Source organism: Acanthochromis polyacanthus, chromosome 11, assembly GCF_021347895.1.
Source record: "Acanthochromis polyacanthus isolate Apoly-LR-REF ecotype Palm Island chromosome 11, KAUST_Apoly_ChrSc, whole genome shotgun sequence".
Taxonomy (NCBI): domain Eukaryota; kingdom Metazoa; phylum Chordata; class Actinopteri; family Pomacentridae; genus Acanthochromis; species Acanthochromis polyacanthus.
The window spans coordinates 3,646,871-3,674,122 of NC_067123.1; the positions used below are offsets into that span (position 1 = coordinate 3,646,871).

Here is a 27,252-nt window from a genome sequence, read left to right on the forward strand (position 1 = left end):
GTCTATTTTATTTCATTTGTTTGCAGATTTTACTGTAAAATGATCGATGATTGAACCAGAAGTGCTGCAGGACGCTTTAGAAGAACTGAATTTCCACTGAATTCCACAGAAAACTGGTTGATTTATTAATTATTTGGTTCCAGGGTTCTCGCCAGCGCATTTCAGGGTAACGGCCCGTTACGCTGTCATAACGGCCCGTTACGCTGTCATAACGGCCCATTACGCAGTCTAACGGCCCGTTACGCAGTCTAACGGCCCGTTACGCTGTCAGTTTAAAAGATTACGCTGTGATTAGGGCCGCTATGCTGTTATTTTGACATATCAGAATTCTCGCCAGCGCATTTCAAAGATTACGCTGTTGTTATGAGAGTGTGTGGCTCCGTATGAGAGAGGGAGAGAGAGCAGCGTGTGTGTGTGTGTGAGAGAGCGAGATGTCCAAGCGACCCTGAATGCAGCGCGAGCGAGAGAGAATGCAGTCGGTTCGGTAGAAGAGGAGAGAAGGTGTGTATTTGCTGGGTTGGAGGTACTGTGCGGTTCAGCCACTGTTTATAGACAATAAAGGCTGCAGTGTTCTTCGATACGGCTGGGCTCCTGTGTCTTTGCCTCTACGGCTGCTGAGGAAGTGAAGGGGGTTAACCCCGGGCTTCCTGACCACGGTCGGGGGCCGAACAGGAAGGGTTAACACTGTGATTAGGGCCGCTGCGCTGTTATTTTGACAGATAACGCCATGTGCGTTTGTTTTTATCAACTGGGTGCCTATCTAGGTTAATTTATGTCTCCCCACCTCAGCCGTACTTTCCTGTCATTGATTGACCCATTCCTGTCTAATGCGCATGCACGTGCACATGCGGGACCTGCCGTTACACTGAAAAAAAACCCTGGTGAGAACCCTGGGTTCATATCAGAGAAGCAGTGTTTCAGTTCTTACTTGTATCGCGGCTGAATGGACGCCTCAAAGCCTCCGTATCCGTAGAGGAAAACAGGATGAGTCCCGTCATTCTTCAGGCCTTTAGCATGAACCAAGAACATGGGGATCTTTGTTCCGTCTTTACTGGGGTAGAAAACCTGAAGACACAAAATAAATCATCTTCTTCCATTTGTGAGATTTTTTTCTAAAATAAAAAATTGTTTCTTTTTCACATCATTGCCCTGCTGGAGGAAGCTGTACGTTATGGCCTTTAAACCGAGCAGGTAAACAAACCAGGACAGGTAAACAGGTGGACAGGTAAACAGATGGACAGGTAAACAGGTGGACAGGTGAGGTTACCTGGCTGGTCTGGTAGTCCTCCTGTCTGATTCCTTTCACCTCCACCTCTCTGAACACTTTGGGTTCTGGGTTCTGCTCGTTCAGGTCACAGTGGTAGATGATCCCTGGAGACAGCAGAACATTTAGGAAACTGCTCTGATAAATAGTGTCATTCCAGCTTTTTTTCTTTGTTTTAAAAGAGTTCTAAAACCTAACTGTATTAGTGATACTGGTGTAACAGTCCTACATGTATTAATGTTTTCAATTAAAGTTAATTTATTAGTCATTTAATAAGAGAAATTCTTTGGTTTTTTGTCAAAAACGTCCACATTTCCTGGTTCCTGCTTTGTGAAGTTTCCGAATCTACTGCTTCTATTTATTCGAAAGACAAATAAAGTGATAATGTTTGCATTTTGGAAACAACATCATGACAAACTTTTAGAATAAAGGTTCAATAACATTAAAAAACATAAACATCCCAGACTGTGGTTACAAAAAATAATAATATGCTTTTATTTGAGACTCATTAGATGGAAAATAATGAACTTTTTCGTGTTTTTTCATTTTAAAAAAAGGCGTCATGTAAACAAACTTTCCTTTAAAGGTTAAAATCTCAGAAACATGGAAACATGTGGGTGTTATTTAACATGTTTTTTGGGTTTTATAGCATTTATTTTGCTTTAAAGATCCTCAGATTTACCTGGAGTGGTGAAGGAGGTGAACTTGTAGAAGAACTCGGAGTGTTTCTTCTTGCAGCTCACTCCGGACACCGTGCCCACGTCCAGCGGCAGATCTCTGACCAGCCGGCCGGTGGACAGCTCGTACAGCTGCAGGACGTCCTTCACGTCGTGGACGAAGTTCACCAGCAGGTGGCACTGGTTCACACAGGAGACGAAGCCTGCAGAAAGGAGGAAATACAAAGAGGAAATGAGGAAAATGACAGTTTCCAAGGAGACGGTGTCCCTGTTTGTTTACATCTCCATGTTCACTCCGTCTCTGATCAGAAGGAGTCGTCTCAGGATGTCTGACCAAGACTAACACTAAAAAAACAAGACACAAACTGACCAACAACAGGCACAAAATGAGAACAATAAGACACAAAATTACTAAGAAGAGTCAGAAAAAAATAAAAACAAGACACAAATACAAAAACAAGACATAAAATGAGAAAAATATGACATAAAATTATTAAAAATAGTCAGAAACAAACAAAAACAAGACATGAAATGAGAAAAATAAGATACAAACTTACTAAAGAGTCACAAAAAGACAAAAATAAGACACAAAATGAGAAGAACAAGACATGGGGTTAGCAAAAGAAGTGACAAAAAGAAAAAAGACAAAACATTATTTAAAGAAGACACAAAAAGACAAAACTAAGGCACAAATGACCATAAAGAATCACAAAAAGAAAAAAACAAGAACCAAAAAACAAAAATAAGACACATAATGAGAAACATAAGACAAAAAATTACTAAAAGAAGTTACAAAAAGAGAAAAATCAGACAGAAAATAACTAAAAATGAGTCAAAAAATGACAAAAATAAGAAACAAAAAGACAAAAATAGGACATAAAATTAGAAAAATAGGATATAAAATTATTAAAAGTAGTCAGAAAAAAACAAAAACAAGACACAAACTGACTAACAACAGGAACAAAATGAGGAAAATTACTAAAAAGAGTTACAAAAAGACAAAAATAAGACATAAAATGAGAAAAGCAAGACATGATATGACTGAAAAGATTCACAAAATTATTTTTAAAAAAAAGACACAAAATGAGAAAAATAAGACACTAAATGACCAAAAAAGTCACAAACTTTGCAAAAATAACACACACGAGAAATAGAAGACATAAAATTACTTTAAGAAGTCACAAAAATAGAAAAAACAAGATGCAATGTGCGAAAATAAGACAGAAAATGAGAAAAACAAAACAAAATTACTAAACAGTCAAAAAACAAAGCAAAAACAAGGCACAAAATGACCAAATTAAAACATTATTAGAGCAACAAAAACACAAAACAACACTAATAAAAAGGATTCACACAAAAATGAGACACAAAATGACAGAAAGGAAACCTAAAAATGACAAACCTGAGACAAAACCACACCAGTAGACACAGACCGACTCAGAACAGGAGAAAGGAAAAAGAAAACCGACAGAAACAGAAACGTCCAGCAGAAGGCAGCAGAACACACGTGTTGTCATGGCGACAGCTGTTACCAGGAAACATGTTAGAGAGCCATCAGGAGGACAGAGGAGAGGAACCAGATGATTCAGAGACTTTCTACTGACTTTAATCTGCTAACACACTGCTGACACTTCTGGGCTGTAACCATGGCAACCAGAGAGAGTCAATATATAAACAAGAAGGATTATTTTAATAAATAAAGGGACAGTTATTCTGTCCAAACAGGATGTTTATTAAATAAGTTGGTGAAAGAGTCAGAGTTCTATTCTAATTTATTACACTATACATGGTGCAGTCTTGCTCATTTTTAGTTTTTGTTATTTTTATTTTCATTGCATTCAATTTCCTCTTAAGCTTCAGTGTACCGCCGGCGGTACACCTACTAATTTGCAGAGGAATTTCAAGAATTTCCGACGGCTGCAAACACAATTATACAAACATTATACGCCGATGGAAAGCTTAGATTCTCATGAATCTGCCGGTATAAACCACTTTCAGATGTGATTACCACAGCGGGTGAGAAAAACACATTTGTCCGACAAAAACGAATATTCATCCATCCGTTCTCTATACACGGCTTCAACGTACACAGCGCGACTCACATTTCCGGGTTTATTATTACACACACAGAAAAAAAGATTCCACAAAAAACGGCCATAATCCAACCTTTTACATCCAGATGACACAAGCCAGTAAACTATTTTATCCAAAACATGTCCTGAAGTCGATATAAAATCCCCGAATCGGTCATTTTCAAGGAAATGCACCTCGCGATGCCCGTCCAATATTCCCTGTATTTTTCGTAATTTTTTAAATTTAAAAATAGAATATTAGCGATTTTTTTGTACTGAAAAGGGCTGGAATTGACTGAAGCTTAAAGGGTTAATTGAATTTTAATTTTAGTTTTTATATTATTTTATTTCTATTTGATTTTATTCAATTTAATTTTTATTCTACTTTTATTTTACTGAACTCAGATTTTATATTTATTATATTTTATTGTATTATTTTGTTCTTATTTTATTGTGCTTGATTTTATTTTATTTTTCTTGAATAAAGTGCTTATTTTGTTGTATTTCCTTAACTTTAATTCCATTTTAATCTTTATTTTAAATTTCCTTGTATTTTCATTTTTTAATGAAATTTTTATTCTGTTGTATTTTATTTTATTTTATTGTTTTATCTTACTTTACTATTACCAATGTCGATTTTTTTTTGCACAGCACAAAATAATTTCAAAGCACTATAACTAATAATCATTTTATAATTATTATCGTAACTATTTTTAATTCCAACATTTGTTTATTTGCCTAAATTTTAAATGTTGATTTTTTTTGCATAGCACAGAAAAATAGTTGTCTGATAGTTTTCATTTTCTGTTCTTCAATATATTTTTTTTTAATTTCAACATTTTTTTATTTGCCTTCAAAAAAACATCAAGAAACTGCTTGTACTTTTTTAGTTGCAAGAAAAGAAGAAGAAAAACTCTCTGTTCACCATTTTAAAAAGGTATTTTTTAACACATGAAATAGTTGCCTGGTATTTTCTTCTTAACATAATTTAGGTCATTTTTTGGTTCCTTAATCCTGTATTTGTTGACTTGGTTGTATCTGCTGTGACTCAGTGACGTTGTCAAACACCACACAGAGGAAACGTTCACTGATGTTGATGAGGATCTCTGGGTTCAGTTACCATCATTCAATGACTCACAGCAACAAAAAAACGCTGCTGATTGACCAAGTTTCACTTTTTGAGCTGAGTTCCCTCTGACGGAGGTTTTCTACTGCAGACGCTCAACTTCCCAGTTGTTGTGGTCTGAATGTCATCGAAACGCCGGGAGAGAAATTCAGCGAAAAGGAGTTTTGTAAGACTTTCACAGCTGAATTGTGGAAGTGTGTTTCTGTGTACGAGCTCTTTACGCATTTCTGAACGCCGGCGGAGTTTCTCACGATCCTCTAAAGGCTGCGGATGTTGTGCCAATGAAAGTCTGGTTTTTAAGTTACGGTCAAAGCGTCGGACGTGTATTTTAATTTATCTGAGTAGAAGCGATACTGTGGCTAGTCCACGCTGCAGGACATTCTGGTAAAATTTCCACTTTTCCTCATTCATTGAGAAAAATAAGACACAAACTGACTAACAACAGTCACACAAAGACATAAATAAGGCACAAAAGGAGATAAAAAACACATAAAATGAGAAAGACCAGACACAAACTAACTCAGCAGAGTCACAAAAAGACAAAATTAAGACATAAAATAAGAAATTAAGACACAAGCTCACTAAGAAGAGTCAAAATAAGAAATAAAATGACTAAAAAGAGCTGCAAAAAACAAAAATGAGATTCAAAATGAGACACAAACTAACAACAGTCACAGAAAGTCAAAAATGAGACACACAAAATGAGAAAAAAACGACACAAACTATTGCTAAGCAGAGTCACAAAAAGACCAAAATAAGACATAAAATGAGAAAAATAGCACACAAACTTACTAAGAACATTCAAAATAAGACAAAAAATGACTAAAAAAGCTGCAAAATGACAAAAAGAAGATTCAAAATGAGAAAAAAACGACAAAAATGAGAAAAATTAGACACAAGTTGATAAACAACAGGCACAAAAAGACTAAAATAAGATGTAAAATGAGAAAATAGCCCACAAGCTTACTAAGAAGAGTCAAAATAAGACATAAAATGACTAAAAAAAAAAGCTGCCAAAAGCACAAATAAGATTCAAAAAAAGAAAAAAAACACATAAAATGAGAAAAAAGACAAAATGAGAAAGATAAGACACAAGCTGACAAACAGTGACAAAATGAGAAAAAATAGACATAAAATAACTAAAAGATTCACAAAAACACAAAAATGAGACACAAAATGAGAAAAACTAGAAACAAACTTACTAAGCAGAGTCACAAAAAGATGAAAATAAGACATAAAACGAGAAAAATAACCCAAAAGCTTACTAAGAAGAGACAAAATACGACACAAAATGACTAAAAAGAACCACAAAAAGACAACAATAAGATTCAGAATGAGAAAAAATGACATAAAATGAGAAAAATAAGACACAAGCTGACAAAGAACAGTCATTGAAACACCAGAATAAGACACAGAACGACTAAATAGTCACAAAAGACAAAAATAAGACAAAATTGCTAAAAAAGAGTCACAAAAAGACAAAAATAAGGCACACAAAATTGCTAAAAAAGAGTCACAAAAAGACAAAAATAAGGCACACAAAATGAGAAACAAGCTTCCTAAGAACAGTAAAAATAAGACATAAAAGGAGTAAAAAGTGCTGCAAAAACACAAAAATAAGATCCAAAATGAGAAAACAAACAAACAAATTGAGAAAAACAAGACACAAACTGACGAACAATAATTATAAAAAGACCAAAATAACACACAGAAAAACAAAAATAAGAGTTGTTGTAAAAGGTTGCTGTGGTCTGAGTGTCCTGGAAACAGTGGGGGAGAAATTCAGCGAAAAGGAGTTTTGTAAGACTTTCACATCTGATTTGTGGAACTGCGTTTCCGTGTACGAGCTTTTGACACACTTCTGATCAGAGTTTCTCACGATCCTCTAAAGGTCATACTTTGGTTACCGCAGAGTGTCCACGCTGAAGGACGTTCTGGTAAAACGTCCACCTCTACTCACTCAGGACGTCCTTGTCATGCTGCGGTATGAGGGTGGTCCAGTGCTGCCGGTCCGGTTTCTGGATGTCGATGTTGATCAGACGGTACCGAGGAGCGTCCAGGTTGGACTGAAAAGTGAAAACCGAACCCTCGTTGGTCACGTAGGAGAACTGAGCATCAAAGTTGTCCACGAGTTTGACCCACGGCAGCAAACCTGGAGAAGAGGAAGGAAAGACAAGAAAGACAAATAGGAACTAAGAAAATCTGTACGTCTAACACCAACAGCTAGACCTCTATGAACATCTAGACCTCTATGAGCACCAACATCTAGACCTCTATGAACATCTAGACCTCTATGAGCACCAACATCTAGACCTCTATGAACACCAACATCCAGACCTCTATGAACATCGAGACCTCTGTGAACACCAACATCTACACCTCTGAACATCTAGACCTCTATGAGCACCAACATCTTGACCTCTATGAGCACCAACATCTTGACCTCTATGAGCACCAACATCTTGACCTCTATGAACACCAACATCTAGACCTCTATGAACACCAACATCTAGACCTCTATGAACACCAACATCTGGACCTCTATGAACACCGGGTTCTGTTTCCTACCAATGAGTCCACATCAACCTTTAGTCTAAATATCTAAAAACTGGAACCTTGTCTGGTCAAACTTTCCTCACATCAGATTCTACTGATGTTAGAGCCTCAAAAGTTGGTGAAATGTCGACCAAAGACTGTATTTTAGTAGAAATATGGATCCATCCATACATATACACTTATAGGAACTTTATGGAGACACTAGACCAGCCTGGATTGGAGATTTAGTACCTATACTTTTTTTCCCCCATTTTCAAGATCCAATAATTATCCATTGATGTCATTTTAGAGTATGTAACTGGTGTTGGTCAGGTTTCAAGTAAATTTTAACGCATTTTCAAACAGGGTTTTAACTAATTTCAGGTATTTTTGAGTAACTTTGGACAAGTTTCACGTCATTCTTGACAAATTTTGCCAAATTACCAACACCTTTTGCTCCTTTTGGACAGGTCTTTGGTTGTTTTTGGGACGATTTGGACTAATTTTGTTGAAGTTTCAGTCCAAATAGTAAGAAACTGTTTCTTCCAATAATCACAAAATAGAACAATTACACAGCTAAAGAATCTGCCATCAGGTGATTCTGATCTAATTCTGAGACTTAATTGGCTTCAACAGCTTCTATATTTATGCATTTCTTTGGCTCCACGTTCATCATAAATGACACAACTTCTTTTCCTTTCAGCTTTTCCCTTCAGGGGTCGCCACAGCGAATCAATTGCCTCCATCTAACCCTGTCTGCTGCATCCTCTTCTCTCACACCAACTACCTTCATGTTCTCTTTAACCACATCCATAAACCTCCTCTTTGGTCTTCCTCTAGGCCTCCTGCCTGGCAGTGGGAAACTCAGCATCCTTCTACCAATAGATTCACTCTCTCTCCTCTGGACATGTCTGAACCATCTCAGTCTGGCCTCTCTGACTTTATCTCCAAAGCCTCTAACATGTGCTGTCCCTCTGATGTACTCATTCCTGATCCTATCCATCCTGGTCACTCCCAAAGAGAACCTCAGCATCTTCAGTTCTGCTACCTCCAGCTCTGCCTCCTGTCTTTTCCTCAGGGACACTGTCTCCAGACCAAACAACATGACTGGTCTCACCACAGTTTTGTAAACCTTTCCTTTCATTTTAGCTGAAACTCTTCTATCACACATCACACCTGACACTTTTCTCCAGCCGTTCCAGCCTGCCTGTACACGCTTCTTCACCTCTTTTCCACACTCTCCATTGCTCTGGACTGTTGACCCTAAGTACTTAAAATCCTCCACCTTCTTGATCTCTTCTCCCTGTAACCTCACTCTTCCACTTGGGTCCCTCTCATTCACACACAGATACTCCGTCTTGCTGTGGCTAACCTTCATTCTTCTCCTTTCCAGGGCAAACCTCCACGCCTCTAGCTTCTCCTCCACCTGTTCCCTGCTCATAAATCATAAATGACACAACTAATGACAGCTAAATGACACAACTTCCTCTATTCTCCAGTAAAACCGTCCAAGCAGCACGTCTTCATTTTCTGCAGACGACAAAAACACTTTCATTTTCTATTCTTCACTCCTGCAGCTCCTCTGACATTTTGAAATCATCCATGTTAAAAAGCAAAATTCTCTGATTTAAACAGACTTTGCTGTAAAACTGAACATCTTTGAGTTGAGGGATGCAAGAAAAAACAACTATCTATGGAGTTACAATCTGCATTTTCTGCTGATTTTCGACATTTTTTACAAAGGAAACGAGTAATTTACATAAAAAACATGCCAACTGACGTAAACAAACACTAGCTGCAGTTTCCTCTTCAATTAAAATGTGACTTTGTCAACATTTAATGTATTGTTTTGTCATAGTTTCATGAATTTCTTCAGTTTGCAGAGATCATTTTAATTTCATCAGCCTACTTAGTTACGATTTCATCATTTTAATGTTTAAATCGTCTTTTTCAGTGTATTTTATGGCTGTTATTGAGGATTTTAGCAGCTTTTGAGTTATTTTTCATGCGACTTCAAATCAAAAAGACTCTAAATTAAACAGCTGGGGAAGAAAAAAAGAGCGCAAACGGTGAAAAAACAATGTGGAAACTGACTTAAAAGTGACTTTTTAGTTTGTTTTTTCACACATCTTTGTTGTTTCCCATCTTTTAACTTGTGCAACATTTAAAATCTGCTCAACAATTATTTTAAATCAAATTCTATTTGACTACATCCAACTGTTTTCTTACAACAATCATGATTAGAGGTTCTATTGAGTTACAACCTGCATTTTTCTGCTGTTTTTTGACATTTTTAGAAAGTAAATGAGTAAATTTATCCGGAAAAAAACCTGCAGACTGATGTAACTAAACACTAGCTGCAGTTTCCTCTTAAATTAAAATGTGATTTTGTTAACATTTAATGTATTCTTTTGTCATATTTTCATGAATTTCTTTAGTTGTGAAGACAATTGTAATTCCATCAGCCTACTTTAGTTTAGACTTCATCATTTTAAAATCGTAATTTAAACGTTTTTGCACCAAACAAGCCCATAATGAAGCCACACAAGTACAAAAAAATGCCGCAGCAGACCAAAACACTTCATCCTGATCTTCTGCATTAAATATATGAACTGCTGCAGCGATTTGAACGTGGATTTTGGAGCACAAATTCTCACCTTTGATGCCGTCGGGAAGCTGCTGCAGGTCGCAGTACCAGAGCCGGTTTACGGGTTCACAGCCCTCAGTGATGGACAGAACCACATATCTGCCATCATCTGAGATCTGAAGGAGGAAAAAACAGCAGGAAAAATGGAAAAAACTGATAAAACCGCATGTTTATGTCAATGCATTTAATGCTACGACACATTTAAAGCCGTTTAGAGCTGCAGAACGACGAGGAAATGTCAGAAAGTTTGCAGGAATTGAATCAAACTCTGTGCACGCAGGTGATTAAACTCCTGCTGACAGCTTCACAGGTGTTTTAATTAAGTAATCCCTTCAGGCCTTTCAGTTTGGCTCACGTATGCCGAACAAATGCAGCTGCGGAATTAATATTCAGTGTTTCCCCTCGTACTTCTGGTAATTTATGAGCTTCTGCTGTTACTAAAAGCTGCTGCTCTGGACTCTACAGACAAATAAGCTGATAATATTTGGGCTTTCAATGCAAAATCATGATCATTTTTCACTGATTTGTGACACAATAGAAGAAAAATATGAGAAACTATAACAAAAACCTAAGTAAAAACTCAGCTCTGATGTATTTAACGTGCATAATGTCATTTTATTGCATCTATTCTGCTTATAACTCAGCAAAAATTCAACATATAGGTCACAGATTTGGCTGATGGAGTGAAGAAAGTGAACTTGGAGAAGAAGTTTGAGCGTTTTTGGACTTCAGACTGAGGTGATTTTAAAGCTGCAAATTTGGAACCAAACTTTGATTTTTGTGTGATTTCTGTGATTCTTAAAAATATAATGCACATTTTTAACCTGCTTGCCAGTTTACTGACATGCACTTCATCTACAGACGTATTATTTTAGAGTTTTACGATCGCTGCAGCGCTTCAAGCTAAAAATGCTAAAACATGTTGCTGTTAGCACCAGAGCTAAAGCTACGTGTCAACAGGGACGCTTTTCTCGCATGGTAACTGCATCTAAAATATCAGCTGATTGGTGGGAGGGTCACTAGTGGGCCACTAGGAGGTCACATGACAGAGCTTCAGACCTTCAGTCCGGTAGAAACATCGGACCAACATGGCGGCCCGGTCGCAAACTTTCTCTTTTATTCCGAAAACTGTTCAGCGCAAAGTATTTCTGAAAACAATTGAGGTTAGAAATAGTTTACGACGTCCTCGACTTACAGCGTGTCATGCTACATCGCCCATAAATTTATTAAGAAACTCTTGTTCCATCATTGCAACGTACGCTGTTTGAGACGTTAAAATAAATTTCGTGCAGAAACTAGTCTACGAATGGAGCAGATGAAAATGTCATCACGCAGCGCAATACGAGTAAAAAAGGCTTTGTTTACATTTCATTGGTTGTATGCCACATAAGTCATAGTATGTGAGTTCTGACTTATGGTGAAAATCGCATTACGTCGCACCGTAGGAACGGAACTCCGATGTAAAATCACGCCCTACCACTAGTTTGAATCCAAATGACTGATTAAAACGAATAAATTTAAGCCTCCTGCTGACTTACGGTGACTGAGCTGTGCCACTTGGGATGGTCAAGAAACTCAGCGACCAGAACGTCTTCGGACTGCTCGGTACCGATGACGTGGAAGTAGAGCTTCTGGTTGAGGTTGGACGTCGTTTCCGTGCCTTTAAACAAACACAAAGATGCTCAGTTCTGAATAAGCCACTGTTTCTTTCCATTTCTGTCTCCTTACCGTCAGTTTTTCCCTCCTGACGAGGGTAGCAGTTGTAAAAAACGCCCTTAGCGTCGTGGGTCCAGGCCAGGCAGCTGAACTTCACCCTCTCCAGGACGTCGGACAGCGGCGTCAGATCGTCGGCCTTCATGAATCGAACCGTCACCCAGTCGGACCCGCTGCTGCTCAGACCGTACGCAAAGTATTCACACTCCTCCGACAGGCGGCCCACTGGAGGGAAACGAGGGTTACAGAGCTGTTTGTGCACGATAAATTAAAACTCTGCAGCTGGACTCACTCTTCAGCGCCACGGTTCCGTCATCGGACAGTTTGTTCGGGTCGAAGAAAACGGTGGCGGGAGCGTCCAGAGAGTCCTGGACGTACAGAACATCCTGGTTCTGGAGACCCTGGTTGTGGAAATAGAAATACCTGAAGAAGAAATGGGAAGAAAGTGAGAACGAGCATTCAGGTTTCTATTTCAGATTTGCCAAATTAGCAGCACAGGTTTTATCAGGATGTCAGGGATGCAGACTTAAATCATTTTCCTAATCCACAATGGACAGCTTTATCAAGTAATTAATGTCAAAGATTGAGCACAATGGATTAATACTGTACAAAAGTTGCTTTTTTTGGTTAAAAGACATAATAGTGGCTCTGTTGGAATACAAAACACTGTTCTGCTCGATTGCAGTTTGTTTTAAACACGAGTCTAAAGTCAGACCAAAACTAATCTAAAATAAGACTGAAACCAAGTATTAAACTGGCCCAAAAACCAGTCTAAAATCAGCCCAATAGCTACCCTTTGGTTGCGTGCATTAGCTCTGGTTGGAGGTCATTAACCACCACATTAGCCATTGTCATGGTGCTCATTGCAAGCTAAATCTGCACAATGCAAAACAGGTGAAACTGTAAAAACATAAATTTGGCTGAAAAAACATGCTAAATTGCCACAAAAACTACCCAAACTACCACAAAACAGGTGAAACTGCAACAAAAACTCTAATTTGGCATGAAAAAACTTGACCAAATCACTCCAAAAATGACCAAAATTATCACAAAAGACACAAAATTATCCATGCAGCAGTCACAATTACCACAAAAAAAGACAAAATATCACCCCAAAATGGTCAAAATTACCCAAAAAAAACACAAAATCACCACAAATAGAGCCAAAACTACCCTAAAATGTTCAAATATGGTAGCAAAGACATGCAAAACTACCACAAAACAGGTGAAATTACAACAAAAACTCTAATTTGGCACCAAAAATGACCAAATTATCACCAAAAGACACAAAATCACCCCCAAAATGGTCAAAATTACCACAAAGATACAAAATCACTACAAAATGAGCCAAAATTACTCTAAAATATTCAAACATGGCAGCAAAAACATGCAAAATCACCACAAAAACTACCATAAAACAGATGAAATTGCAACAAAAACTCAAATTCAACATAAAAAAAACTTGGAAAATCACCACAAAAACGGCAAAAATTACCACAAAAACACACAAAATCTCTGTTTGGAGGTCATTAATCACTACAGAAGTGTTTGTCATGGTGCCCGTTACTAGCTAAACCCCAACGATGCCGTCCATTTGCTACCATTAACTGTGTTTTTGTGTACAGTTACACTTCTAGCAAAGGCAGCAAAAAATTGACAACAAGCGAGTAATCACGGATAGAAAAACAGATTTAGACGTTAACGATCAAAACAAATCGAGTGCTGTTGGAAAACCCAGAAAGTAAACCCCAGAATTTGTGAAAATCTGCAGCAGAACTCTAATGAAGCTTTGAATGAATTTTAAAGTCCACTGAAGCTTCCTTTGGTACCTCTGGCCTCGTTTGTAAGGGCAGCTGTATTTGGGGTAGTCGTAGAGCTCGGTGAGTCTCTGGTGGAACTGAGGCCGGACTGAACACTTCTCCAGGTACGTCATGGTCAGGTTGTTCTGGGCTTCAACGAAGGTCTGAGACACAAAACAAGAACCACTGAGAGAAGCTTCTGGCAAAGAACCGACTTCAACATCCCGCTATAAACCCTCACGTACCACCGTTTCTGCACTGTCGGGGTCCTCCAGCCAGTGATAGGGGTCGCAGATCTTAGTTCCGTGGTAGTCGTCCACCTGTGGCAGAGGAAACAGGAAGTGAACATCGAGGCCTTCACATTTGGCACTCAGACCGGATTTTCTGAATATTTTTCTGCGGAACTGAACTCCTTTAGGTCATCTGGCGGCTCGTCAGCGTTGAAACGCTGCTTTGAAACGCCGACTGGAAGCAATACAAGTTCTGTCAACACTTTTACTGAGGCTACCAGCAGCACCAGTAATAACCGGCTAAAAATACACGAGAACACTTAAAGATCAGACGCTGAAGGGTCATTACAAAGATTTGCATATTAGGCTTTAAAGAGTCTGATGAAACACCAAGAACTTCTGGATTTATGCTTGATATTGGAGACGAAATAAACAATCTACAGTTTATCTAAACTCCATGCTAAGTTTAAGCATTGGTAGCATTGGGACACAGATTTTTTTTTAAAGATAACACGTCTTATTAACCTGCTGGCGGGGTTAACAATCCAACACAAAATTACAACGAAGACTCACAATCACCACATATGCAAAATCTGAACAAAAATGGCCAAAACTAACATGAAATGATCCCAAATCACCACAAACATGGGTAAATATACCACAAAAAAGTCACAAAAACCCGACTAAGAGAAGCAAAATTACCACAAAAAAGGCAAAATTATGATAAAAAGACATAAAATCTCCACAAAAAGGGACAAATGAACAGTAAGAAACACAAAATCATCACAAAAAGACCGAAAATCACCACAAAAAGCGGTAAATACGCCACAACAACACAAAACTCCCACTGTAAGATGCAAAATCACCACAAAAAGATGCAAAATCAGAACAAAAAATGCCAAAACTACCACAAAATGACCCAAATCACCACACACATACCACAAAAAAGGCACAAAATTTCCACAAAGATAAGCAAAATTAAAACAAAAAGACACAAAATTTCCAAAAAAGGGCCAAAATCACCACTAAGAAACAAAAAAACTGCACAAGAAGACCCAAAATCACCACAAATAAAAGCAAAACCAGAACTAAAAGGGCCAAGACTACAACAAAATGACCCCAAAACACCAAAAACATGGGTGAATATACCATAAAAATGACCCAAAATATGCACTAAGAAAAGCAAAATTACCACAAAAATGACCAGAATTCCTACAAAGAATCATCTGGTTTTTATCTCTAGCACAAATTTCCTGGTTCCACTTCATCAAATGTGAGGATCTGCAGCGTCTCTTCATCATATAGAGAAAAAAATGATTATATTTGGGGTTTGGAAGCAAAATTCTGAGAATTTTTTACTAATTTGTGTCATAAAATATGAGGAAAAAATAACAAAAATCTAATTAAAAAGTCAGTTCTGATGTATATAATGTCATTTTATTGCATTTACTTGCTAAAATATAACATATAGTTCACAGATTCAGCTGGTGGAGTTAAGAAAGTGAACTTGTTTGTGGACTTCAGACTGATAATAAAATCCTCTCAGGTGTTTTTAAAGCTGCAGATGTGGAACCAAACTCCTGCTGAAATCAAAGATTCCCACAATTCTTCCTGTTTTTTCTGTTTCCTGAGAAATAGAGTGGTTTTATTTGTGCTTTGGAGGCAACATCATGATTATTTTTCACTAATTTGTGACATATTCCAGAAAAAACATGACAAAGACATAAAAACTCTGAGTTTCTGCATTAGTGACACATGGATTTTTAATTTTTATTGTGTATTTTTGTGCCTATAACGACCTGCTCGGTAACTTTTCTGTACTCACTGTAAACTAGAATGACACATTGAACTTGTTGTGTGTCTTCAGGCTGATCTGGCAGCTCCAGGTAGTAAAAGCTGTTTTTACTTTTCTAATGAGCAGCAATAAATGTGATCATCAATTAAAAACTGGTTTGGTTTGTGGCTGCAGGGCAGAGAAACGTTCCAGAAACAACCAGTTTATCAGAGACTTATTTAGCTTTTCATGTCCAGAATTCTTTGCAAAAAAAGCATAAAACATTCAGAGAATTTAACATATTCCTTCTTGAGCGTTGCAGAACTTTCTCAGAACATTTTTAGAACAAAAGATCGAAGAATATTTTAAGGATATTGAGCAGCTCCAACAACGTTCCTTTGAGGTTAAAAGTATGTTGTCAGCGGCAACACTGAGGAAACGTTTGGAGGACGTTTTCGGGTTAAGTTCCACGATAACAAAAGAAGAACGTTCTCAAACAACGTTTCAGTAAAGTTTTCTATTGAGACCTCTGAAGACGATAAAACGTTCCTAGAATGTTCTTCTTTCTGCAACGTTCCGTTAAACATTTCCATAACGTCACTGATAAAGTACGTTCTCAGCGCAACGTTCAACAAATGTTAAAGAACAATTTTTACGGAAAATTGTTCGGAGAACGTTACTTTCTGCCTTTAAAGAGAACATTCAGAGAACTAAAATAGAACCTCTGTGAACTTTGCAGAACTTTCTCAGAACGTTTCCAGAACAAAAGATCTCAGAACGTTTTAAGGATATTTAGCAGCTCCAACAACGTTCCTTTGAGGTTAAAAGTACGTTTTCAGCTGCAACATTCAGAGAACGTTTGGAGAATGTTGTTGGGTTACGTTCCACGGTAACAAAAGAAGAACGTTCTTCTATTTTACAGACTTACTCTATTTTTGATAAAATTACAAAATAGGGCTGCACCTAACGACGCGTCGACGAGTCGTCTGAGCACGATATCAAAAGCAGAAGTGAGCGCGCAATGCAACAGAAATTCCCTTCCGACCGGAGCGCGGAACACGGACAAACGTCGGCGCGGACGTCCGCGCTGCATCATGCATACATAAGACATGCACGATGTTCCGCGCTCCGGTCGGAAGGGAATTTCTGTTGCATTGCGCGCTCACTTCCGCTTTTGATGACTTATCGTGCTCAGAGGACTCGTCGACGCGTCGTTAGGTGCAGCCCTATTACAAAATCCAGTGCATTTTAAAATTACTCTTATTTTCCATCAGTATTTTTAGATACTAGTTTTAAAATACGACAATAAAATTCTACTTGACTGTATTTAAATCGGGCTGCACAGTGGAGTAGTGGTTAGCACTTTTTCCTTGCAGCAAGAAGATCCCCGGTTCAAATCCCAGCCTGGGATCTTTCTGCATGGAGTTTGCATGTTCTCCCTGTGCATGCGTGGGTTTTCTCCGGGTACTCTGGCTTCCTCCCACAGTCCAAAAACATGCTGAGGTTAATTGGTTACTCTAAATTGTCCGTAGGTGTGAATGTGAGTGTGATTGTGTGTCTGTATATGTCGCCCTTGGACAGACTGGTGACCTGTCCAGGGTGTCCCCTGCCTTCACCCGAGTCAGCTGGGATAGACTCCAGCACCCCCCATGACCCTAGTGAGGATAAAGTGGTGGATAGAGAATGGATGGATGTATTTAAATCCACAAACATCATCACTGTTTTACAGATATTTGTTTTTTATCACAGCTCTTACAGTTTTTGAACATGTTTTCTGCATCCCGCTGACAGATTTTCTTTGGTTTACAGATTTTTAATGGATTAAACGAGTTTATTCAGAGTTAAATGGGAGAGAAAGTTAACTGTGTTCATCTTTAAATGAATAAAAACAGCTGATGGAAACAGATGACCTGTAAATGAGACATTTAATGACGTTTTCAGCCCCACAGAGCTGTCAAAGTGACTCATTCACACCTGCTGAATTTTGTTAAATACTGTGGAAGTCGTGGGCGTTGACTCAATGTTTGTTTGTGGTTTTGATTTTACCGTTAATGGATTACGTTAATTACACAACTCAGGTGTGGATGCCGGCAGACAGAGTTAGGGTTTAATTTCCAGAAGACTGAAGGTGACTCAGTTTATTGTCAAAGTGTGTTAATTCCAGATCACGTGACCTGCTCCACATGATGTCACTTCCTCCTGGAGAAATGACTGGCCAGACTCCAAGGCTTTCTGAGTTATTTAACCCTTAAAAAGCCGGGACCGAGTATACTCGTTCCCGCTTACTCGTACACACAGCCGAATCCGAACATTCTCGGCTCAACACGTGTGACTTGTTCATGATTGCTAATTAACATAAAATACGCACACACCCGTATGTTTGGTAAGATATAAACATTGGCCCCAAATTTGCTTATTTCAAACGATAAACCCGTATGAGCCGTTATAACAAAGCCACAATTACGAAACTCTTATCGGGGCCATGTACCGGCCGAAATTCAATGTGGCAAACGTCTACGGCAATGCGACCTCACAAGACTTGATCGATATTTTTATGGATTAGGTGGTTTTAGTATATGTTTTAGTAGATGTACTTCTCCAGAAACATGACCCTGTAAGGGTTAATATCAAGTAGTCAACAGGTTTACTACAATATCTTTAGAAATAACTTTAAATTTCAATTCTACTCAGTTATATATATATATAATATTTAGCAGAATCTTTCTCTAAAGTACCATGTGGTGTTTGGTTATAGGCGGCCATGTTGATTTTAGGCCTGAAAACAGTAAAAGCTATGATACCCGTAAAGCTAACTTAGAGGACTAAGAGTAGCACTCATGATATGTTCTTGTAGTTTTCAGGAGTTCATTTAATATTCTAGCTGTACAGTAAATAAAAAGACAGTTTTCCATGTTTGGATCAAAATTAAACATCACATTATCGTTTTAATGTCATGTCTGTGGAAACGAGATTCAAAAACAACAATTCCCAGTAAATCTGTGATTCATTACGTCTGTTAATGATCTCATCCCCGTCCTGGACGGTCGTTTCTGTTTCATTTTTATTACATGTTCAGCTCAGACGGTTTGTTATTTATTCTGTTATTCTGTAGCTCCATTTCATATCTTTAAACGGGCCTTAGAGGTGAAAAGTTGAGTTCAAACTTCTGTTTTTTTGTGTTTTAGCAGCTAAAAGAGTCGAGTCAACTCCACGTTTACGTCACGAATAAAGAGCTTCAGCTGTGGCGTCTGTATTTGGCTGACATTTAATAAATGTTCTATTAATGTTTTAAAGAAAACTTTGTAATATTTAGAGAAGGCATTAAGGATTCTTCTCAATCGGAAAAATGTTCCTGTGAGGTTAAACAGTAACGCAAACATAACATTTGATTTTAACATTCAAAGGATGTTTGCAGGAAGTAGAACGTTCTCAAAGAAACATTCAAAAAACGTTCACGAGATATTTTTCAGGCTGTAAAATGTTCCTCAAACAATGTTGGAACATTCTGGCTGCAACGTTCCGAAGAAGTTGTTGAGGAACACGTGGACGTTCTCAGCGCAACGTTCAGCAAATGCTTAGACAACATTTTATTAAAGAAAAGCCTTCGGAAAACATTATATTCTGTCTTCAAAGAGAACATTCAGAGAACTAAAATAGAACCTCCTTGAACGTTGCAGAACTTTCTCAGAACGTTTCTAGAACAAAAGATCTAAGAATGTTTTAAGGATATTTAGCAGCTCCAACAACGTTCCTTTGAGGTTAAAAGCACGTTTTGAGCTTTAGAATGCAGGAAAATGTTGATAAAATGATGTTCTGCAGAGAATTCTTGCCTGGATGCACATTTGACGCATTCGAATGCCATAGTCTGGTTCTTTAGAAGTCAGCCAACGTGTTTTCATCTGTCAGTTTGTGACAAATCTCCGTTTCACGTGAACAGAAAACCTGGTGTATCTCATTTATCTGGTGTCTGGTTTCTGAATCCATCCCTCGGCTCGCCTGCCGTCACGCTTCCACATATTTCTGGCCTCATTATGTTTCCCAAGAATAACAAAGTCTGTTCTGAAGAACAAACAGAAACAAAACAGCAATCTACACACAGATTTTGGTGTAAAACGACACTGCTACTGTTAACCAGGAACTGTCGCCTCACGTACACAGAGGTGGGTCCAGATTTATCACTTTTTAATGAACTTTTCCCATCATTTCTGAGCCTCAGAACTTCATCAGTCCAGCAGATAGAACCATGACATTTAGGAGGAGAAACATCTGAGTTCTGGGAAAAACTGCAACTAAAATAACCAAAAAAGCTGGAAAATCACCACAAAACAGGTGAAATTGTGACAAAAACTTAAAATTGGTCCAAAACTTGCAAAATCAAGACAAAAAAACACAAAATCATCCCATAAATAGCCAAAACTACCCTACATATGTCAGGAAAAACATGCAAAATCACCAAAAAAAACAAAACGAGTACAAAAAGCACCAAAATTACCACAGAACAGTTGAAATTGCAACAAAATTCAAATTTTGTACAAAAAAAACACGCTGACTTTCAACAAAATCGGCCAAAAGTTATCACAAAAAGAGACAAAATCACCACTAAAAGAGCCAAAACTATCCTAAAAGATTCAAATATGCCTTCAAAAACATGCAAAACCACCACACAAAGGACCAAAATTACCACAAAAAAACTCAAATGCGGAACAAAAAACTCTGATCATTAATAAAGTTACTGAAGATGAAGAATCAGATGTTATTAGGAGGTTAGGAAGGAACTTCATCCTATTTGGTTGAATGTCATTGTGCCGAATTTGAGCTTTTGTCGCAATTTCATCTGTTTTGTCGCAGTTGTGGTGCTTTTTGTGGTGATTTTGGGTGTTTTTGATGGCATATTTGAACCTTTCAAGGTAGTTTTGGCTCTTCTTGGGGTGATATTGTGTCCTTTTTTGGTCATTCTGGCCGTTTTTGTAGGTCATTTTGCATGTTTTTGTGTAAAATTTGAGTTTTTGTCAGCATTTCACCTGTTTTATGGTAATTTTGGTCCTTTTTGTGTTAAATTTATTTGTTTTTATGGTGGTTTTCCATGTTTTTCCTGGCATATTTGAATGTTTCAGGGTAATTTCGGCTCTTTTTTGGGGTGACTGTGTCTCTTCATGGTAATTTATGGTAGCGTTGGTCCTTTTTGTAGTAAATTTGACCATTTTGTGGTGATTTTTCATGTTTTTCCAGCCATATCTGATCGCTTCAGAGGAATTTTGGCTCTTTTTGGGGGTAATTTTGCATGTTTTTTGTGCCGTATTTGAGTTTTTCTCGTAATTATATCTGTTCTATGGTAATCTTTGCGTTAATTTCGGTCCATTTTGTAGTGATTCTGCATGCTTTTGCTGGCATATTTGAACCTCAGGGTACCTTTGGTGCTTTTTGTGGTGATTTGGGGTGTTTTTGTTGAGTTATTTGAACCTGTCAAGGTTGGTTTGGCTGTTTTTGGGGTGATTTTGTCTCTTTTTGTCAAAATTTTTGGCTGTTTTGTGGCAAGTTTTTTGTGCCAAATTGATTTTTTTTGTTGCAATTTCAACTGTTCTGTGGTACTTTTGGTCTTTTAGGGTGATACCGCATGCTTTTCCTGGCATATTTGAATGTTTTAGAGTAGTTTTGGCTCTTTATGGGGTCTTTTCATGGTCATTTTGGAAGATTTCTGAATATTTTGCATTTTTTGTGCCAAATTTGAGTTTTTGTTGCAATTTCACCAGTTTTATGGTAGCTTTAGTCCTTTTAATAGTAAATCTGGTCATTCTTGCAATGATTTTCAGTTTCAGAGCAAGTTTGTCTCTTTTTGGGGTAATTTTGCATGGTTTTTTTGCCGTATTTGAGTTTTTGTTGCAATTTCACCAATTTTGTGACGATTTGGGGTGTTTTTCCTGACATGTTTGAACTTTTCAGGGTAGTTTCCTCTCTTTTTGTGGTAATTTTTCAGCTTTTTTTTTTTTAGTTACGTTAGCTTCAGTTTTTACCAGAATTCAGGTGTTTTTCCTCCTGAATGTCTTGTGTCTCTCTGCTGGACTCTGCAAATATTCCCAGTATGATGGTAGAACTCTAATTGTTAATAAAGTTACTGGAAATGAAGAAATAGATTGATTCATAGAAATAAAGAAGTCCAGGCGTCTTCTGCTGAAGTTCTCCACATTAATACGACTTGGTGGCTGAAAATCTGCACAGATGTGTGGAATATCTTTATTTTGTTTCTTTTCTGAGTCATATTTGTTCATAAACTGAACATTTTTACATGCTTGGAGGATAAATGCGGTTTTTGAGAACATATTTTGTAGTTTTTTTCCACTCTTTTTGGGGAGTTTTCTGAGACTGTAAATGAAAAAAAAATGATTCCTGCATCTTGTTTCTGTATTTCTGCAGCAGCTTTCAGTCTTAAATCAAACATGTGATGCAGTTTTAGGAGCTTTGACCTGATATGACACCTCCAGCTGCAGGACCAACACCCGGAAATGAAACAATGACGCAGCGTTTCTGGAAGTTTAAGCAAGGTTTTAAAGTTGTTTTTGGTTTGTTTGTTGGTGTTGTTGTTGTTGTTTTTATAACAACTCCTCCACCAGTTTGTCTCCCGTCTGTCCTCCTGATCGCTTTATTTACCGACGGACACACGGACCCGAACCCGGACCTGCACTGACCTGGGTCTCATCTCTGCGGGCCGCCGGGTACTGAAAGGCCATGCTGAGGTTCTGGAGGTTCTTTGAAAATTCTCTGGAGGTTCTGGGGTTCCTTCTCTCGTCTTTCGGTCTGTTTTTAGTCGCTCTGCTCGCAGCGTCTCCACAGAATGGCAGCAGCTGGAAACGAAAGTGAAAGTTTCCACAAACACACGTTCCAGACGAACCGGAAGTGACGCATCATGGGGGTAGGGGGATGCGCGCAGCCGCCGTGCATCCAGTGAAAGGGTATTAAATTCTTAACGAGCAGCCTCTGAATTAAGACTTCATGGACATTCTGATAAAGTTCTGCAAAGTTAGAAAATAAATTTAAAAAGGGCACTTAAAGCAGCATTTTCTGTTTGTGGAGGAAAAATTGCACGTTTTTGATCAGTTTAAAGTTTTCTTCTGTGGGAGGTTCTATTTTAGTTCCCACAATGTTCTCTGAAAGCTTTCCTCTAGGAATTGTTGTGTTGAGAACATACTTTATCCGTAACATTGTGGAAATGTTTAACGGAATGTTGGAGAAAGAAGAACGCTGCAGGAAAGTTTTATTGTCTTCGTGCGACTCGATAACATCTAGAAAACTTTACTGCAACGTTCTTCTTTTGTTATCGTGGAACGTAATCCAGCAACATTCTCCAAATGTTCTCTGAATGTTGCAGATCTTTCATTCTAAAAACGTTCTTGAGAAAGTTCTGCAAAGTTCAAGTTTGAATTCCTCAAGACTGCATGTTAAATGTCGTCATGAGTCGTTTAATCCGTCAGTTATTTTTCAGAATTAATTCTTAGATTTTAAAATGTCAGAAAACACTAAAAAATGTAATTTCATTTATATTCTTTAAATTAATTTAAATCAATTTAACTTAATTTTATATTGATTTAATTAATTTAATTTAACTTAATTCTACTTAACTCATTGTATTTTATCTTCTTTCAAACCCTAATATTCTGTGTTGTCTTATTTTTTAATCATTTATTAAATATCCATGCTGCTTTTTATTTATTTATTTATTTTTTTTTGGGCCTCACTTTATATTTTAATATTATTTTATATTTATCCCACATTTTAGATTCACTCTTGTCAGCATGTTCTTATCATCATTAGTAAATAATTCTTCAATTATTTTCCATGATTAATGGAGTTTTTAGACTTTAAAATGTCAGAAAACACTAAAAAAAAAAAGTCCAGATTCTGTGTCCAAGTCTCTGATTTTGTCCAATAATCAATCTGAAATGCAAAGAAATGAAATTTTAACGACATAAAGCATCAAATAATCACATTTTGAAGCTGAATCCTGTAGAGAAATTTTCTTAATTCATCAGGATTGCTGGTGATTTTCTGTTCATTGATTAATTTACTTTCAGTAAATATATTAATGCTCTGTTTCTTTTTTCTTCTGCTGATAACAAACTGAGTCACGTTCAGTTTTCTGGAAATTAAATATTAACTGTCTGTCTGTGACGTCCACACCTGAGTTCTGTAATTATCAGCTAAGTGTAAAATCAAAACCACAAACAAACATTGAGTCAACATCCACGACTTCCACAGTATTTAACAAAACTCAGCAGGCGTGAATGAATCACTTTAACATTTTAACGTCACTGAAAACATCCTTAAATTCTCACTAACCGTTTCCTACAGGTGTGTTTATTCCTGTAAATTTGAACCGTGTGAAGTTTTATTTCAGTAAATTGTGTCATTCCGGGACTTTGTGAGCAGATTTATGTTGTTTTGTTGTGAATAAATCTGGAAGTGAGACACTGGAAGAGAAAAAAACAGAGTTTCAGACGTTTAATCCGTCTAATCCTCTGAGCTGTGAAAAGGGAGAAAAGGGGGAGGAAAGGAGGCAGAGAGGCTAATTTCCAGCTAATTTCTTTAAGGTGATTAAGAGCGACGGGCTTGATGAGAAAACAGGCCGTTAGAAAAACCTCTGACCCTCCACAGTATTTACCTCTTTGTCTTTACATCCAGACCATCAAGATAAACCTGCAAAAAAAAACAAGAAAACGACTTTTCTGTAGTTTCTGATCCGATTCAGACGAGAAAGTTTCAATTAAAGGTAAAATATATTAATCATAAACAGGCCAAACTACTATTTTACCCAGAATAAAGGCTATTATAACAGTGTTTACTAATTTAACTGAACATTTAACGTCTATAACTGACTAATTCTCTCTACGGTCTAATGAAGGTTTAATAATTACTATTATGTAATAATTAAATACATAAAATATCTATAAATAACTCATTTACAGACAGTAAAAATAAATCACCAGCCTGGACCTGGTTCAGGAGGATCAGTGGATCTGATCCAGGACCAGCCTGGACCTGGATCAGGACGTCTGCTCCCAGATCTCTGCCTCCATGACCTCCTGGTCCACTTTCATCCAGACTGACTGCTGACTCATCGCCTGTTAAGTAACAGAACTGACCGTGAACGGGAGATTTACCGGCAGAATAAGGTCAAGAAAGGAGCCACAGAAAAAACCTAAAAGCTATTATTATTCTCATTATTATTATTATTATTATTATTATTATATTCTCATTATTATTATTATTATTATTATTACTATTATGATTATTATTATTATTACTATTATTATTATTATTATTATTATCAGCAGAATCAAACACTCTCAGCCTCAGAGGGACAGAAAACTACTTAACAGCTCTTTAACGGTCAGAAACGTCAAAAACACACGATGAATTAAATTAAAAAACATGTCAAAGGATTTTTGGTGTAATGAATGAATAAATGAGTTCTAAGAGCAGTGACAGTCGTGAAAATTTGGTGTTTTATTTGTAGTCAAAAGCAAAAATTATGCAATAATTTAACAAAAGTGTTCAACGACAAGTCACTTATGTCATGGATTTAAAAATCTATATTTTTATAAATGGTATTTTTCAGACTTTCAGTGTTTTTTGTTAAATTACAAAAAGCATCTAGTAATTTTTTTAGTAAGTTCTACAGTGTTGAAAATGTAAAATAATTTTTGTACTGTATTTAAGTCAGCAAAAAATATCACAGGTTTACAGATTTTTGCATTTATTGAAAGAATTATTTTTACATTATTATACTATCACAACCCTAATTAGAATAAACCGATGTATAGATAATGAATATTACTGACTTTTAAAAAATGATTATTTTTTTTATTTTTCTTTTTTTTGTCAAATTACAGAAACCTCTCTTAAAATTTCAAAACAAGTTTAAATTTAAATTAATAATTTTACAAAGAGATATTTCTTCTTTTACAATATTAAAACTGTAAATTAAAAAATTAAAAATTAAAAAAAACTATTTAAATCAGCAAAAAAATCTGGTTGTTGCTTTTATTTAAAAGAAAAATAATATAATTTATTATTATTATTATTATTATTATTGAATTTAAAAATATATAATGTATTTGCTTTTTCTTTATTGTTGAATTACAGATAATATCAAGTGAAGTTTAAAAATAATCTTTAATTTAAAAAAAATGTGTTCAAAAAATGGTGAATGTTTAAATTGATTTATATATTTTTTAATAAATTAAATTAGTATTTTACATATTTTATTTTATTGTTAAATTACAAATATTAAAAAATATAAAATATAAAAAAATAAAATTATATAATAAAACTTTACATTGACAATAAAAAATGTATATAAATAAAATATATTTGTTTGTTTGTTTTTTGCAATGGTTAAATTTATTATTAACATTATTATTATTATTATTATTATTGTTATGACTTTATTCTCTGTCAAATTAATATGGATGACACTAACAATAATAATAATAATAATAATAATAATAATAATAAAAATGTAGCCGCAAGGGGACACAAGCCAGTGTCTTATTGTGTCGGTCCCAAGCCCGGATAAATACAGAGGGTTGTGTCAGGAAGGGCGTCCGACGTAAAATTTTGGCCAAATCAAACATGTAAATCAAATGTACGACTTCCACACCGGATCGGTCGAGGCCCGGGTTAACAACGACCGCCATCGGTGCTGTCGACCTGCAGGGTGCCGGTGGAAAATGGACTACTGTTGGTCGAAGAAGGAGGGGAGGAAGGTGTGTTCGTAGGAAGAGAGAGAAGAAGAACACCAAGAGTCTAGGACTGAGAGTAGGGACTTTGAATGTTGGAACTATGACAGGAAAAGGTAGAGAGCTGGTTGACATGATGCAGAGGGGGAAGGTGGACATACTGTGTGTCCAGGAGACCAGGTGGAAAGGTAGTAAAGCTAGAAGTTTAGGAGCAGGGTTCAAGTTGTTCTATCATGGTGTAGATAGGAAGAGAAATGGAGTAGGAGTTATCTTGAAGGAGGAGTTTGTTAGGAATGTCCTGGAGGTAAAAAGAGTTTCAGATCGAGTAATGAGCATGAAGCTAGAAATCGAAGGTGTGATGTTCAATGTTGTTAGTGGGTATGCTCCACAGGTAGGATGTGAGCTGCAGGAGAAGCAGAAATTCTGGTTGGACCTTGATGATGAGATGCAGAGCATCCCTAGAAGTGAGAGAGTTGTCATTGGTGCAGACTTCAATGGACATGTTGGTGCAGGAAACAGAGATGATGAGGAGGTCATGGGCAGGTTTGGTATCAGAAGGATAGATGGTGGTTGACTTTGCAAAAAGGATGGAAATGGCTGTTGTGAATACTTTCTTCCAGAAGAGGCAGGAACATAGGGTGACCTATAAGAGTGGAGGTAGGAGCACACAGGTAGACTACAT

General features: G+C 37.0%; 1 protein-coding gene across 1 annotated transcript in view; it reads right to left on the reverse strand.

Moving 5' to 3' along the window:
* Nucleotides 1-22,721, reverse strand: part of LOC110966045 (prolyl endopeptidase-like) — a 29,911-nt gene extending 7,190 nt beyond the window's left edge. Inside the window, exons 1-11 of the mRNA XM_051955468.1 lie at nt 22,521-22,721; nt 14,079-14,153; nt 13,864-13,997; nt 12,327-12,457; nt 12,050-12,259; nt 11,860-11,981; nt 10,332-10,437; nt 7,100-7,291; nt 1,947-2,144; nt 1,268-1,371; nt 929-1,065 (exon numbers count right to left, since the gene is read on the reverse strand). Coding sequence (XP_051811428.1) covers nt 929-1,065; nt 1,268-1,371; nt 1,947-2,144; nt 7,100-7,291; nt 10,332-10,437; nt 11,860-11,981; nt 12,050-12,259; nt 12,327-12,457; nt 13,864-13,997; nt 14,079-14,153; nt 22,521-22,562 — 1,451 coding nt within the window. The 5' untranslated portion in view covers nt 22,563-22,721. The remainder of the gene's footprint in view (nt 1-928; nt 1,066-1,267; nt 1,372-1,946; nt 2,145-7,099; nt 7,292-10,331; nt 10,438-11,859; nt 11,982-12,049; nt 12,260-12,326; nt 12,458-13,863; nt 13,998-14,078; nt 14,154-22,520) is intronic.
* Nucleotides 22,722-27,252: the final 4,531 nt, after the last annotated feature.